Source organism: Lampetra planeri, chromosome 38 (assembly GCF_965212315.1).
Source record: "Lampetra planeri chromosome 38, kcLamPlan1.2.h2, whole genome shotgun sequence".
Lineage (NCBI taxonomy): Eukaryota > Metazoa > Chordata > Hyperoartia > Petromyzontiformes > Petromyzontidae > Lampetra > Lampetra planeri.
Window position 1 is genome coordinate 5,746,739 of NC_136144.1, and position 14,956 is coordinate 5,761,694.

Consider the following 14,956-nt stretch of genomic DNA (forward strand, 5'->3'; position numbering starts at 1 on the left):
CACAAGCAATCATCATCAGGTGTGAAAACCACAGCCACTTTTTTCAAATTTTCTTGCCGTGGTTTTCACACCTGATGACGATTGCTTGTGTTGCAATCGAAACGTCGTGAGAATTTCATTTTTTATATTTTTTTCATTTTATTGTTTCCCTTCTACGTGACTTTACCGAAAGAACCAAGAACATGAACACGTGATACGTTTACGTAACTCCTTTGGCGCCCCGTTTGACAGTCGCGCAAGAAAGCGACAAACGCCGCCACCGCCGCCACCGCCGGTCCGATACCTGCGCTCGTTCTGCGTGATGGTCGACTTCTCCAGCTTGTCGGCGATGGTGCCCAGCACCTTGCTGGCGTCGTTGGCGAAGTCGAGGTCGCGCACCTCGGCCGGCGACACGGGCACCACGGCGAACGCCTCCTTGTCCTCCTTGGTGGAGCTGGTGCCGATCTGAGACGTGACGAAAAGATCCCCCACCGCCCTCCTCGTTATGGCCTCGACAAGAACCCCCGTTTAGAGGGGAGGGGGGGGTAGGTTGTCGGTGTTAGCGAGTGGCGGCGCCTACGCAAGCCCGGCACCGTGGCACACGAGTGGGGGGGGGGGGGGGTGGTGAAACCACCGCGCCTGCCTCTGTTACATCGCGACCGACGGCTCGTTTTGAGGCCGAATCGACCTAGGGGGGTTGGCCCGGGACCGGTACGGATATTCAATCGCCGATGCTGGCCCGAACACGGGCCACTGCACACACGTACGCAACAATAACAAAGACGAAGATCCCCCGTATAGCCTGTAATAGACCGTTGGGGCAAGTGGTGTTAAGAGTAGCACCTATGAAGGCCAGCACGTCACATGCTTACACACCGCACCGGGTACTCATTTGAGGCTGATCACCGGTGTTGGCCGTGAGCGGGAATCGAACTCGGGTCGCCGGGGACATGGAAGGAGATGAGAGAGGCGAGAGGAGGTGGTGCAAGACCATGGAGAGATTTGAAGACTCGCATCTTCAAATCTCTTTCACCAATTCCCAAAGACGCAGGCTGACGTGTGCCGGTAGTGGTTGCTCTCTAACCTTCATCATCACCGGCTTCTCCTCCTCGTGGTCGATCAGGGACGACGTGCTGTGGACCCACGTGTTGGTGCACAGGTGCCTTAGTCTGACATACGAGTTCCTGACGGGCACACGGGACGGCACGTCAAAGCAAACCACCTATGAACATGCAGAGCTTGGTCTGTGTGCGTGCCGGTGAGTGGGTGAGCGAGCGAGCGAGCGATTGAGTGAGCAGATGAAGGGATTTAACACGTCGGCTTTCGCGACCAATATTATTCGTAATAAAGGTATCATATAATTGGTTCGTTCGGTAAAGTCACGTAGAAGGGAAATAATAATATAATAAAAAGAAAACAATAACATTCTCACGACGTTTCGATTGCAACACAAGCAATCATCATCAGGTGTGAAAACCACACGAGAAAATTTGAAAAAAGTGGCGTTTTTTTTCTTAATGTCAGCACCACGGACAGCAACTGGCGGTTGTTCAGATGGACGAGTCCAACTATGTTTCGAATGAAGGAGGGGGGAGAGAAAAATAATGGAATGCGGTCTGAAAGTCACGTAAGCATGAACACAATCAATTAAGACCCGAAATGGTTGATCAAATCCTTCCAATGATTGCTAAGCAAGAATAAATCTTCTCGGTTGAAATTGTCTCTGTGTTTGTATATGTGGATAGCCTCATGAACGAATCTCTTGGTAGCATAATAAAGGTGTTTTGGGTAGGAACGCGTAAGTATAAATGCGTCGTAATCCTCCACCATCCGACACAGCCAGTAAGGTTTGTTTTGTAAACAAAACGTGCCAATCAGCTACTACCTCGGCCCGCCGGTGTGCTGGAGAGTAAATCCAGAACATTTACAATTGTAAATGTGTGCTTGAGAGTGAATGCAAATGGATAAGTGAGCAATCGATCAAGTGAGATACTGAGTGAGCGAGGGAGTGACTGGGCGAGTTGAATGGGTGAGTGTTCGCCTGGGCACGAGTGAGTGAGCGAGGGAGCGAGTGAGAAAAATAGAGCGAGCATTCGAGAAAGTGAATGAGCGAGTGGGTGAGCGAATGCAAATGAGCGAGCGAGCGAGCGACTGGACGAGTTGAGCGCTCGCCTGGGCACGAGCGAGTCTCCGCGCTGCAGCGTCGTGGGGTCGAGCTCGAAGATGGAGGCGATGTCGTTGCCGTGGGGGACGCACACGAGCGCGTACATGACACGCTCCGGCCCCCCGCCTCGCAGGCGGCTGCGGAGAGGCGGCGGCGCGGGGGACGCCGACTCGGAGGACTCGGCACCGTCGCCCTGGGAGGCCGCACGGACGCGCCGACGCACGGGCACAACGACAAACGGACACGCGGTCACGCGGTTACACGAACACATTGACACGCGGACGCACGGACGCACGGACGCACGGACGCATTGACACGTGGACACGCGGTCACATGGTCACACTGTCACATGGACACACGGACACATTGACACGCGGACACATTGACACGTGGACACGTGGACACGTGGTCACGTGGTCACACTGTCACATGGACACACGGACACATTGACACACGGACACATGGACACACGGACACACGGACACATTGACACGCGGACACATGGACACACTGTCACACGGACACATTGACACGCAGACACATTGACACGTGGACACGTGGTCACATGGTCACACTGTCATACGGACGCACGGACACATTGACACGCGGACACATTGACACGTGGTCACATGGTCACACTGTCACACGGACGCACGGACACATTGACACGTAGTCACGTGGACACGTGGTCACATGGTCACACTGTCACACGGACACACGGACACACGGACACATTGACACGCGGACACATTGACACGTGGTCACGTGGACACGTGGTCACATGGACACACGGACACATTGACACGCGGACACATTGACACGTGGACACGTGGTCACATGGTCACATGGACACACGGACACACGGACACATTGACACGCGGACACATTGACACGTGGTCACGTGAACACGTGGACACGTGGTCACACTGTCACACGGACACATCGACACGCACATTGACACGTGGTCACATGGACACGTGGTCACATGGTCACACTGTCAGATGGACACACGGACACATTCGCACGTGGAAACTCCAAATATACAGGCGTCAATGGTTGGTACCGAACCCACAACCGCCTGTTTACATGGCGAGGTATTTTTTTTGTTATGTTTTTTATTGCAACACAACGCGAGCCTGGTACGAGACGCCGAAACGAACGGAGGGGAACAGAAACTCCGCGGATGCCAGGCGAACTCGTGAACATCTTGCCACCGTGATTTTTCTCGGTGCCCGGAGAAAAATCCCCCCCCCCCCGCCCACCACCCCCGCCTGGACGCCTGCTCTCCGACGTCACACGCCGGACCAGAGATTGACGCAGAGGGAGCCGATGAGAAGGCGTGCGGTGGATGGGGCGTGTGGGTGGCCTCCTGCCAATGGGAATGTTGGCGGCGGGGGGGGGGGGGGAAGCCACGAACGACGGCACGCAACGGCAAATTGCTGGAGGCAGATCGAGCGAACGATGCGTTTGAAGAGTTGGCGGGAATTCCTGCACTCGTGCGACTTGTACGAATACGCTGAAGGGTCGCGCTCATTGCGCGCAAAGCGCTCGCCGCAAATGAACCACAATGCATTGCTGATCTCGTCAAGTAAATATAAACCATCGTCACTCGGCACTCCGGCCATCCCCGCAATAGCAGCAGCGGCAGCTTTGGCTGTCCATCGCAAACAAAGACCGGTCACCGCCATCGCGGCGCTTTCAGATGCGCTTCCACGGCCGTCTGGAACGCTCTTCCTTTCGATTAGTTTAGTTTGTTGTCCTTCCCCACCCCCCCTTCCCCACACCTCCGATTGGCACAGTTGGCTACGTACGATGGTGCAAAAGAAGTTCAACAAACATATATCACATTGCAGACTTGATTCTTATTTATTTATTTGTGAATTGCTTACATTTTCTCTATATTACACTTTTATCGTTTTATTGTTTGCAGTTGTAACTCGCTGAACCCGTACCCCTACTGGGCATCGGTGCCAAAAAGAGCTTCATAGCTCATCGGATTCCACGTCCAGTCTGAAATAAAGATTCTGATTCTCTGTGCGTTTACCCATAATTACTTAGAACCACTGATTCCCATTCAGCCCCTGTCAATCCCTACTCAAGAGTGAATTAGCATACAATTAAACTTTAATTGCAATTTTTTTTGGGGTGTTTTTCCATTCCCAAAGCTCGTCCTCTGGTTTGCTAAATTGACATACTCATTCACAAATTTTGCGTTTAAAAGCTGGAACGAGAAATAAATAGACAACATTGACGCAAAGAAACGTGACACCGAAGGCCCGAGGTGGTGGTGAGTTGAGCTGGCACAAACGGAACGCAGGATTCCACAAAGCAAAGGCAGAGATCCCCCGCATAGCCTCCAAGAGGCTGTTAGGGAAAGGGACAAGTGATGTTAGCGAGCACCTACGAAGGCCGGCACAGCGCATGGGGTAGGTGAGTGGCCAACACCACGCTCGGCCGCCTTTGTCTCCCCCAGTGCTTATGTTTACACACTGTGACAGGTGCCACGGTGGTGAGATGTTAACTACCTCGCCTGGTATAGAAGAGGTCGTGGGATCAATCCCGACCCTGACGCCTGCTGTATATTTGGAGTTTGCGTGTCTCTCTCCCCGTGGGGGTCCCGTGGATGTTTCTCCGGGTTCTCCAGTTTTTAAAAGTCCCGCACGTACACAAAGACAAAGATCACCCGTATAGCCTTTAACAGACTGTAGGGGCAAGTGCTGTTAGCGAGCACCTATGAAGGGGTTGGGTGGCTAGCACCACGCCGGACCGCCTTTGTCTCCCCAGTGGCGAGGGTTAGACACCACACCAGGCACTCATTTGAGGCTGAGTCGACCTAGGGGAGGCTCAGGACCGGTTCAGATAATCGTCACTGGTGTTGGCCGTGAGCGGGAACCGAACTCGGGTCGCCAGGTTCGTAGCGCAGCGCGCTAACCGCTACACCACCGCTCCCCACATTTATAATCAACATCACGCGTTTCGAGCATTTGGCTCCAGTAAACTACCACGTGGATGAAAAGCCAGGTCGCTTCTGAAAACGAGCTAAATAGCTCAGTGTGGGGCCCCTTGCCTGGTAAAATAAAATAAAAAACGTCGTTAATTGTAAAGGTTTAAAGAGTCCCGAACGTACACACACACACACACCGACACGGCCACCCGAGTTCGAATCCTGCCTGTGGCCGACACCACTGACGAGTGGATATTTGAACGAGTCTTGCACACCTCACCCCCTTCACCTACCCACGCTGACCAGCATGGTGAAGTATGGTCAAATACATCAAATGACTGATGCAGCTCGTACGAGGAGGCCTTCATCCACCAGGGGTTTGATAATGGGGCAGTAAAGAGATGGGAAATTACGATTATCACGACACACGCTCAACCACAAAGACAAAGATCCCCCGCATAGCATTAACAGACTGTTGGGGCAAGAGCAGTTAGCGAGCACCTATGAAGGCCGGCACGGCGCACGAGGGAGTGGGTGGCTAGAACCACGCCCGGCCGCCTTTGTTTCTCCAGTGGCGACGTTTACACATCGCACACAGGTACTCATTTGAGGCTGAATACACACACACACACACGACTCACAGGAGATTTGAGGGTAGATTCCTCAGCCTCATCCCGGTAATCAGGATTCACCTGCACACAACAAACGGCAGCAGCAGACAGCTGTGCTTTAAATTTCGATTTAAAGCTTTCGTGACTGCAGGGATTCATCTTCTTGGTTCTTTCGGTAAAGTCACGTAGAAGGGAAATAATAAAGTAATCAAAATAAAACATAATAAAACTATGTTATAATAAAATAATAAAAATAAAACATAACAAAATAATTGTATTATGTTTTATTTTTATTACTTTATTATTATTTCCCTTCTACGTGACTTTACCGAAAGAACCAAGAAGAAGCTTTATATTGGGTTTATTCCCTCTCGGCCGTTAGAATCTAAATGCCGGGCAGAGGCATTGCCAAAAAATAATAATAGCAGCCGTCCATTCTGATTCATATCACATGACATTAACCTCCGCTCCCTCTCTGATCGTCGCACCTGATTGGCCCGCAAGTGTGGACGTCGCATTCACCCCCTCGAATTGAGAAACGCAACAGGAGGAGGAGGTTTCTTCCACAATTCTGGCCGTCGCCTGATGATGCCGGTTGCTGTAATCACCGGCGGAACGGCTTCGGTGCTCGAATTGCAAACGTCGTGGGTTTACTCTCCAAAACACCGGTGTATGCTGAACTAGAAGACACCCCCCCCCCTCTAGTCATGGCCTTGCCAAAAAGTCCACTCTTCACAGTCCCTCTCGAGGCGGCCCGGCGCGGCGATGTGGCCGGCAGGGCGGCGGGGTGGTGGTGTAGTGGGGTGGTGGTGAAGTGGTGTGGTGGTGTAGTGGTGTGGTGGTGTAGTGGTGTGGTGGTGTGGTGGTGTGGTGGTGTGGTGGTGTGGTGGTGTAGTGGGGTGGTGGTGTGGTGGTGTGGTGGTGTAGTGGTGTGGTGGTGTGGTGGTGTGGTGGTGTGGTGGTGTGGTGGTGTGGTGGTGTGGTGGTGTGGTGGTGTAGTGGTGTGGTGGTGTGGTGGTGTGGTGGTGTAGTGGGGTGGTGGTGTGGTGGTGTGGTGGTGTAGTGGGGTGGTGGTGTAGTGGTGTGGTGGTGTGGTGGTGTAGTGGGGTGGTGGTGTGGTGGTGTGGTGGTGTAGTGGGGTGGTGGTGTGTGGTGGTGTGGTGGTGTGGTGGTGTGGTGGTGTGGTGGTGTGGTGGTGTGTAGTGGGGTGGTGTGGTGGTGTGGTGGTGTGTAGTGGGGTGGTGTGGTGGTGTGGTGGTGTGGTGGTGTAGTGGGGTGGTGGTGTAGTGGGGTGGTGGTGTAGTGGGGTGGTGGTGTAGTGGGGTGGTGGTGTGGTGGTGTGTAGTGGGGTGGTGTGGTGGTGTGGTGGTGTGGTGGTGTAGTGGGGTGGTGGTGTAGTGGTGTGGTGGTGTGGTGGTGTGGTGGGGAGACGGTGTGGCAGGGCTCGTGGTTCAAGGCCCGGAGAGCCGCCCCAGACAACGCTGCGAGATTTTTGCGTTTGTCCGAACGTCAACTAAAAACTACGAAAAGCATTTTTCTTTTTACTTACCAGGTCAGACCCACAACTGAGCTGTGTTTTTCAGAAGCGGCCTGGCCATCACGAATGGATGGCTCAGCGAAGTGGCTCGTCGCCGTGTGGAAATGTCCAGCAGCCAAATGACTCTAAATGCGCTACGTTGGTTCTAAATGTGCGGGGAAAAATCCGTAGGACCCGGAGAAGAGAAACCACGTGACCGCGGGGATCGAACCCACGACCTCCAGTATACCAGGCGAGGTAGTTAACATCTCGCCACAGTGGCGCCACATTCCATGGTGTAATCCTAAAACCACGGGAAAGTCTCGGGCAGTGGTGGTGCTACCTGTAGTGATTCACTGTGGAGGCAGCAGCAGCAGTAGCGAGGGTTGGTGGATCACCACACGCATACACACAGATGTTGTTGTTGTCAAACTCCCCATTATCCATGGGAAAGGGGAATTTCGCAACATCATCATACCCTGGTTGGTCAGGATGAGGCGGTACAGCAGAGTGTGGATTAATCGAGTGCGGATTAATCGCCATTTGTTTATTCATCACCACCTGTGTGGGGATCGAGCGTTGCTCCCCTCTCTCGTGCAAAACGCCACCTGTCACTTCCTCTGACATATTCCTCAAGCGATGGACATCCCCGTCCGACTTGAGGATCTCAGGATTTTCACGAAAGTCGCCGCGCGGCTGGATTACGACGCGGCAGTTGTGGCATCGCACAGCAAGTCGCGACCCCGTGGTAACGTCGCGACCCCGGGGTAACATCGCGACCCCGTGGTAACGTCGCGAGCCCGGGGTAACACCGCGACCCTGTGGTAACGTCGCGACCCCGGGGTAACGTCGCGACCCTGGGGTAACGTCGCGACCCCGGGGTAACATCGAGACCCCGTGGTAACATCGCGACCCCGTGGTAATGTCGTGACCCCGTGGTAACACCGCGACCCCGGGGTAACGTCGCGACCCCGTGGTAACGTCGCAACCCCGTGGTAACGTAGCGACTCCGTGGTGACGTCGCGACCCCGTGGTAACATCGTGACCCCGTGGTAACGTAGCGACCCCGTGGTAACATCGTGACCCCGTGGTAACGTAGAGACCCTGTGGTAACATCGTGACCTCGTGGTAACGTCGCGACCCCGTGGTAACGTCGCGACGCCGTGGTAACATCGCGACCGCGTGGTAACGTCGCTCACCTCCGCCGCCAGGTAGTTGCCCGTGGCCAGGTGCTTGAAGCGGAAGAGGCTGTTCCAGTGGCCGGCGCCGCCCCTGCAGGGGTCGTGATGAACCACCTGTGGGCAACATCAACAACAGCGGCAGCAGCGTCCGTTCAGAATTCAACACCGAGACACGGCGGCGGCGGCGACGTCGCCGTGGCGAGCGCGCCAGGCTAGGTGCGCTTTGAGGCCGTCACCGCGTGAAGTGCGGAAGGGTCGCTGCCGCCGGCCGGCTGACCGTCGGTCGCGGGACGGGACCCAGGGTGCATTGCGTTTGCCGACCGAGATGACAGACGCACCGCCTGCGCCGAAGTGAGCGGTGAGTACGTTTTGAGCGACGGGGGGTGAGCGGCGAGTTAGAGGGGTGAGCTGTGGGGGTGGGTCTCCTGGAAGCGGCGGCACGACACCCTCCTAGCCCCCCCCCCCCTCGCGCAGGAACAGAGCTGCTGTTTAAGTCACGAGCTCAAGGGGCACGGGAGCGAGAGTTTGAGGCCAGAAGGTCCCAGTTCATACTGAACCGGGCGTGAGGTGCGCACACAGGGGACGGAGGGGGGGGGGGGTACGGGCGCTTGGGGCATCACCCCCCCCACCCCCCGGGGTTAGAGAGGTGTCAGTCACTGCTCTGAGGAATGTTTACCGATCGTAAGTTCGCTCGGCGCGTGCGGGTTATCTTGTTACGTGTGTACGTATGTTGAACTTCTTTCGCACCGTGCGTAGCCGACCGTGCTGATCGGAGGTGAGGGGGAAAGACGACAAACTCTGTATGTTGAACTGACTTTGGGCTTCGGTCGTCCGCGGAATTTCTGTACCCCCCTTGTTACGGTTTGTGCTTTGCCCCAGGCTCTTGTCAAAAACAATTAAAAACATTATTTTTAACAATTTTTATTTTACAAAGTAAGGCCGCACTGAGCTGTGTAGTTCTTTTTCAGAAGCGACCCGGCGTTCACAAATGACAGCTCAACGAAGTGGCCCATCAGCGCGCGGAAATGTACAGCAGCCAAATACTCCGAACGCGTGACGTTGATTCTAAATGTGGAGGGAAAAGCTGAAGGGGCCGAACCCACGACCTCCCGTACACCAGCAGAGGTCGTTAACACCTCGCCACCGCGACGCGCAAACAGGGTGAGCGTGGGGTGGGGGGGGAGGCGAGCGAGGGCGACCTCTGACCTCCACCTCCCAGAGTGCTTTGGAGCTGGTGGCGGATGACGCGGACTGACGCCCGGTGGTGCGCAGAAACACATGCTGCTTCTTGCGGTACTCGTCGCACGTCAGGAACTTCTCCTGCTCCGCGTGGAACAGGCGGACCACGTCTCCCTGTGTGGCACGCACGCACAGAGCCAAAGATCAACCTCCTACGGCCCGACCGCGAAGCCTTCACCAGGCCGTTGGGGCGAGCGCTGTTTACCCTTTCCCGTTACGATGACGTACGCGTGACGGACGAGAATTCCGCCGCGTGTCCCCAAGGGGGGGAGGTGGGAGGGCGGGGGGTGGGGGGCGGTCATGGACTCACCCCCTTGAGGATGTCGTCCTTGTTCTCGCAGTACTTCATGAACAGCGTGATCTTCCAGCTCGTGTTGCAGTTCACGGAGTTCACCTGCACGGCCACGGCGCGACGGCGACAACGGCATCACGAAGGAACCGCGATGTCGGACGCTCACAAAAGTCTGCGGCAACCGAGGAGACATAGCCCCTCGTCCCGTACTACAGCAGGTGTCATGGTCGTGGTCGAACCCACGGCCTCCTGCGTACCTGGTGAGGTAGTTAACATCTCCTAGCCACCGTGATGATGAGAGAGAGAGATACGCAAAACTCCAAATATACAGCAGGCGTTGTGGCCGGGATCGAACCCACGGCCTCCTGCATACCAGGCGAGGTAGTTAACATCTCCTAGCCACCGCGGCGCCCCAACAGCTCATCTGCGAAGCGGTGGCTCGGCCGAACACGAGAGAAGCGTTCGAAATCGCAACGATACGTTAAATTGCAACAACGATATCGTCTCGGTCACGGTTACGCACAGTGGCACTTGCGAGTTTGCGAGGTCAACGCGGTGAATGCGGCGGTGCGCGCCACCTTCACGAAGCATCCCCTTTAATCCGCTGAGGCTATAAGTGGGGGGGGGGGGGGTTATTTGTCTTTCTGCAAGACGCACCAACTTTGCACAGCGGGGGAGCACAGGTGGGTGCATCTCACCAGCCGTCTCACTCAGTCAACCCCTTGCAAAGCTGGGTCTGTTTACGTGGCCTCAACGCGCACCTAGGCTGGCACGAGCGCCGCGCGGTGATAACAACCATAACTCGATTTCGATTTAAAGCTTTCGTGACTGCAGGGATTCATCTTCTTGGTTATTTCGGTAAAGTCACGTAGAAGGGAAGCAATAAAAAGATAAAAATAAAACATAATAACATTTTTATTTTTATTATTTTATTACTTCCCTTCTACGTGACTTTACCGAAAGAACCAAGAAGATGAACCATAACTCGGTTAAAGGGGTTACTGTTGAACATGTTAACGTTCAAATCAGTCGTCGTCGTCAGCAGCCGTGATCGATCCGCTGCTGAGATCAAGGCCCGGTCGACCAGTGGCGTCCTCCTCAACGTCCCATCGGAGGCCATCGGAGTGTCACGACGTGTGCCGGGAACGGTTCACCTCCTTGCAGCCCAGGTTGTCCACCAGCTCGTAGTTGCTGGCGTGCAGCGGCTGCCCGGCGTTCACCGGGTTCAGCACCACCTTGTCGCCCAGCACCACCTGCGGCAGACACAGCGCATCGCACCGGTCACCGGCTCGACCGAATGCGTCGTGAGATGTTGCTCGCAGTCATCCTCACCGGCCAGAATCGTAGAGACGGAGAGAGGGAGGGAGAGACAGCCAGATGGGATTCACACGAACCGCTACCACCTCCGCTTGCCATGCATAGATGCAAAAACAAAGGTAAAGATCCCCTGTGTAGCCTGAACAGACTGTCGGGGCAAGTGCTGTTAGTGAGTAGCACCAACGAAGGCCGGCACGGCGCACGAGGTGGTGGGTGGCCAGCACCACGCCCGACCGCCTTTGTCTCCCCAGTGGCGATGTTTACACACCGCACGAGGTACTAATTTGAGGCTGAGTGGACCTAGGGGACGCCTATGTCGATGACCGGTTCAGACAATCGTCACCGGCGTTGGTGGCTGTCAGCGGGAAATAGAACTCGGGTCGCCGAGCTCGTAGCACCGTGGGCTAACCACTGCAAAGGCAACGATCCCCCGTATAGCATCAACAGACTGCTGGGGCAAGTACAACAACAACAACAACCGCCATTCGCCACTAAGTGGCGGTGACGTCACCACGACGCTTGTGCCAGGCCATGTGCACCTTGAGGCCACGTGAAGTGTCGAACGCCCGCTGGCAGGAGGTCACGGGGCAGACCCAGCAGGTGCCACGGGTCGACTGACCGAGATGACTGAGATGACTGGCTGATGCACCACCTGTGCCCCCTACTGTACCAACTTGCTGTGCTTTAGCCACCCGGCGCTCACCCGGGGCAAGTACACACACACATACACACGCACGTACACACACAGCTGCAACGCCGACACTGTGTCATAGGAACAGTGGGGGGGGGAGGGGGGGGGTCAGAAGTCAACGAAGGTCAGCGCGGGAATGTGTGGGTGGCAAGGGGAGACTTCACCGACGTGATCGGGAAGACGTCTCCACCGGCGCGGACAAGTACACTGCCCGGAGGTGCATCTGACGTGTTTACGCCAGGCTCTAACCGGAGTGGGGGGGGGGGGGGGTCAGGCGGCGCAGCGTGGGAATGTCGGACGCGTCGTGCGGCTGACTCAAGCCTCAGCCAAAGGGTGACACCGCGTCAGGCGCAGGCGACGCGAGCGGCGGTGAGCCGGAGGTTCGATTCCAAGGCCGTGGCTCGGGATCGAGCGGTACGGCAGCCGGTCCTGCGCTCGCCGGCCGTGGTGAAGTGCGGTCAGACAGTCCACGTGACTCACACGGCGTTTGGCAGCGGAGTGAGAAAGCGCCGGACATCATAATCATCGCGATAACAATCGCCGTCTTCTCCAGAATGCGCGAGAAATTAAATGAATCGCCGAGGAACCGAGAGACGAGCTGCGGCGCGAACCAACACAATCGCCCGAGCTCTGCGATCCTCCGCACGCGAAGATGTTTCCGGCCCGACTGAAGAGAGTTGTTTCACACAGAAGCAGGCGCCTGTCGGATTGTCGCATCGCGGGACCGTGAAGCGGCGGCGGCAGCGGCGGCGGCAGCAGCTTGCGGGAGGACTTCATGGCCGATGATGACCAGCGACACAAACGGTCGCTGTCGTGCGCCCGCTCCAATTCGATGAGGATTTCTGGATGAGGGCATTCCGAGTGCATTTGTTCGCGATGGCCATTCACCCTCAACAGCCCTGCCCACCGCTCTCTTGCCCACCAGCAATCAGCCTCCCTCTCTGCCACGTCTTGCCTTTCGATGTCCACGGCTCTGGTCCCAGGTCAAGCCAGCTCACAAAGTAATCTCGTCACCACCCTGGCGTGCGTGTAACCTCGTACAGAGGGGGCGGTTGTGAAATTGAACGTCACTCCAGCATTAGGTTCTGGGCCAAGACAAAATCGAGGCTCTCGTCCGGAGGATGGTGCTCGACTTTGGCTCGGTGAGGCTCTGCATGAGAGTCATAAACGTGCCTGTAGTCTGGCTCTATGAACTCTAAACCCAAGGAATTACAAACAAAACGGCTTAATATGAGCCGTATAAGCTTCTGCCATCGATACTGCTGCGCTAACACTCATTAATTGCCTTTCAACATGTTTAATATATAGAGAGGCAGTGAGCCGGCACCAACAATTGCCCATGCTCTGCAGTCCTCTATGTAGAGAATGGGAGGAAACCGAAGCGCCTGGATAAAACTCACGTGTGCAAGGGGGCAACGCTCGATCCCATACAGAAAGGACATTGTTGTATCATTGTCGTGCCACAGTGGCGAGATGTTATCAGGAGGTTGTTAGTCTGAACCCAACCCTGACGCCTGCTGTATATTTGGAGTGTCTCTCTCTCCCCGTGGTCGCGTGAATTTTTCTCCGGGTCCTCCACTTTTTCCCCCCACATTTAGAATCAACGTCACGCGTTCAGGGTAATTGACGGCTGGACATTTCTACGTGATGATAAGCCACCTCGTTGAGCTATCTTTCGTGGCCAGGTCACCTCTAAAAGAGAGCTACATTGCTCAGTGGGCCTTGCATGGTACAATAAAAAAATGTGTTTAGTTCATAGTAAATAATAGTTCGGGCGAGCCAGGGTACGGGAATCTCATCGACGCCCACGGGAAGGAAGAGAATTTTGCAACACCTGCTACTTCCACAGTGCTGCACGCAGATTATCTGGCTTGTTCATAATCAGCGTGTTTTGGTTAGATCGCGTTATTTATAAATGTGTCGTAACCCTCCATCACCCGACACGGCCAATCAGCAAAAAAAGTGTCACGTTGACCAAAGACAAATAGTTCACTGCTTTAGCCCACCGGTGTGTTGAAGCGTGAAACCACAACATTAACATTTTTGAATACGACGTTTCGCTGGTAATTGCATCCAGCATCATCGGGGCAATTCGCCAGAATGGTGAGGCTCTGCTCTTGCTCCCGGTCTTAAATAGAGCAGCAGTAGCAGGGTGACGTCATCATTAAACTCATCAGGTGCAACGATTTGAGGTGGAGGTGGGGGGTTATTGTAATTATATACTCTGGTCTTCTTGGTTCTTTCGGTAAAGTCACGTAGAATGGAAATAATAAAATAATAAAAATAAAACATAATTAAATAATTCTCACGACGTTTCGGCCACAACGCAAAGTCACTACGTGACTTTACCGAAAGAACCAAGAAGATTAATCCCTGCAGTCACGAAAGCTTTAAATCGAAATATATACTCTGGCTTGACCGCCCGAATGTCAAATTGCAGCCGTTGCTCAGCCATCTGCATCATCAGCAGCCGTACGAAGGATGAACGAGTGCTGCACAACAGGCCGCATCCAGCGGGCCATCAGCGGCGGGATTTTTACGCGAAAATGTGGAGGCTGGACGCGCCGTTCAGGACGAGCCACCGTCTCGTCACCGTCTCTCTGGACCACGTGACCTTGGGCCCCGCTAAACGGCACTCCTAATGCCTCCATGTGCTAGCTCCATCGGTCTTCTAACGTTGTGGGGGTGGGGGGGGAGCGGGCATTGGTGTGGGGGGGGAGCTCGTTGTGCCGGCCGCAGATTTCCTGTCGTTCTGTTAATTACCGCCCCCACAACTCCTGCCCCCCAATCCCTCCTGGCCCCCAATTCTCATCGGGTTTGAGCAAAACAGCCGAGGGCTGGCCCCTAATCGAGCCACCCCCCCCCCACCACCCGCGGACTCTACACACAACATTAGCGGGTGGTGCGCGGATAATATTCTTGATTTGATTTAAAGGCGAGCTGATAATCTGCTTGGTGCAGGGTGCCAAGCTGGCAAAGCATTGCCAGAGCACGGAACGGGGTTTTTCTTTTGCAGCATGAC

General features: G+C 55.1%; 1 protein-coding gene across 1 annotated transcript in view; it reads right to left on the reverse strand.

Annotated features, from left to right (window-relative positions):
• The window catches only part of LOC144731165 (inositol 1,4,5-trisphosphate-gated calcium channel ITPR1-like), a 233,752-nt gene that overhangs the window by 124,336 nt on the left and 94,460 nt on the right, over window positions 1–14,956 (reverse strand). The window contains exons 6-12 of the mRNA XM_078612129.1: window positions 11,081–11,179; window positions 9,945–10,028; window positions 9,602–9,748; window positions 8,414–8,509; window positions 2,152–2,336; window positions 1,064–1,163; window positions 284–444 (exon numbers count right to left, since the gene is read on the reverse strand). Coding sequence (XP_078468255.1) covers window positions 284–444; window positions 1,064–1,163; window positions 2,152–2,336; window positions 8,414–8,509; window positions 9,602–9,748; window positions 9,945–10,028; window positions 11,081–11,179 — 872 coding nt within the window. The remainder of the gene's footprint in view (window positions 1–283; window positions 445–1,063; window positions 1,164–2,151; window positions 2,337–8,413; window positions 8,510–9,601; window positions 9,749–9,944; window positions 10,029–11,080; window positions 11,180–14,956) is intronic.